At 40.4% G+C, this 1,152-nt stretch overlaps 1 protein-coding gene across 1 annotated transcript in view; it reads right to left on the bottom strand.

Moving 5' to 3' along the window:
* Positions 1-195: 195 nt before the first annotated feature.
* Positions 196-1,152, bottom strand: part of LOC107662960 (glutamate receptor 2) — a 28,974-nt gene continuing 28,017 nt past the window's right edge. Inside the window, exon 15 of the mRNA XM_016453096.1 lies at positions 196-722. Within this exon, the coding sequence (XP_016308582.1) occupies positions 477-722 (246 nt within the window). The 3' untranslated portion in view covers positions 196-476. The remainder of the gene's footprint in view (positions 723-1,152) is intronic.

Raw genomic sequence — 1,152 nt, 5'->3', positions numbered from 1 at the left:
CCCCCCGAAAAAGCTTGTAATCAATTCTCACACTTCAGACTTTTCTTTTTTTCTAGGTCTTAACATCTCGCAAATTCTTATATTTTTCTCGCAATTCTGACTTCTGACATATAAACTCAGAATTGCCAGAAAAAAAGTCAGAATTGTGAGATAAATAGTCACAATTACCTTTAAAAAAAAAAAACATTCTGTGGCAAAAATAAGCTTCCATAGAGATGGGAGATTCAACAACAGTCATACATGACAATGAGCTTGACAGAACAAAATCACACGAGATGTACAAAAAACTTTTCTCTCCAATATATGTGCAGTGGACTGAGAGGAAGTTTTTTTTCCACCAGGAACACCAGTACATACGATCCAGCTTACAGTCCAAATCTCCTCATTCAATAGAACATTCAGGGAATGGAACAGATGGAAGCCAAAAGAAGCGTGCACTGGGACAGACTGGAATGACGGCCGCGTATCCTACCCCCTTAAATTTTTACACTTTCGATCCCATATACGTTGTACCCTTCCTTATAAGTGGCAAAATTCTGTGAATTCTGCGAGGAAGTGGGATTAATATTCTGTGCATTCTTTGCCACCTTCATGCGCTTGGCCTCGGCTCGGGACTTGTAACAGAACTCGACCAAGGCCACCAGCATGGCCAAGCCCAGGCCGCCCACTAGGATGTAGAAGACCCCAGCCACATTGCTCAGGCTGAGAGCACTGGTCTTCTCCTGTAAATGCATACGAGACATGGGTCAGCGGTCAGGGAAAGTACAGGATTTCATTAATAAGCATTCATACTTTATGCATAAATAACAGTATATTATAAGTGGCAATTTTTGTGGATACAAATGCACAGCTCAGGACAATAATGCTAAAACAATAACTCTACTAAGTAGAATGTGCTGCTGGTTATTGTGCCCTTGAAGCGATGCAATGGGGGCATTTAACAATTCTGCTTGAATGGGATGGATTTACTAAAGCCTTTAACATTCGCTTGAAAGTTGTATACAAAACCAACATTGTGGCTTAAAATCACAGCTCTTACATTCCCGCACGCTAATGGCTGTAGTAAATATTATTTCTTAGCTGAATTCACAATTATAGCAGGGGTTAATGTGCTATGCTTAGCTGTGATATGAATTGCGCTTGTGTAAGAAA

This window comes from Sinocyclocheilus anshuiensis, unplaced genomic scaffold, assembly GCF_001515605.1.
Source record: "Sinocyclocheilus anshuiensis isolate Anshui unplaced genomic scaffold, SAMN03320099.WGS_v1.1 scaffold1783, whole genome shotgun sequence".
Lineage (NCBI taxonomy): Eukaryota > Metazoa > Chordata > Actinopteri > Cypriniformes > Cyprinidae > Sinocyclocheilus > Sinocyclocheilus anshuiensis.
The sequence above is the reverse complement of the archived record's forward strand: the minus strand, read 5'-3'. Positions and strand labels throughout refer to the sequence as shown.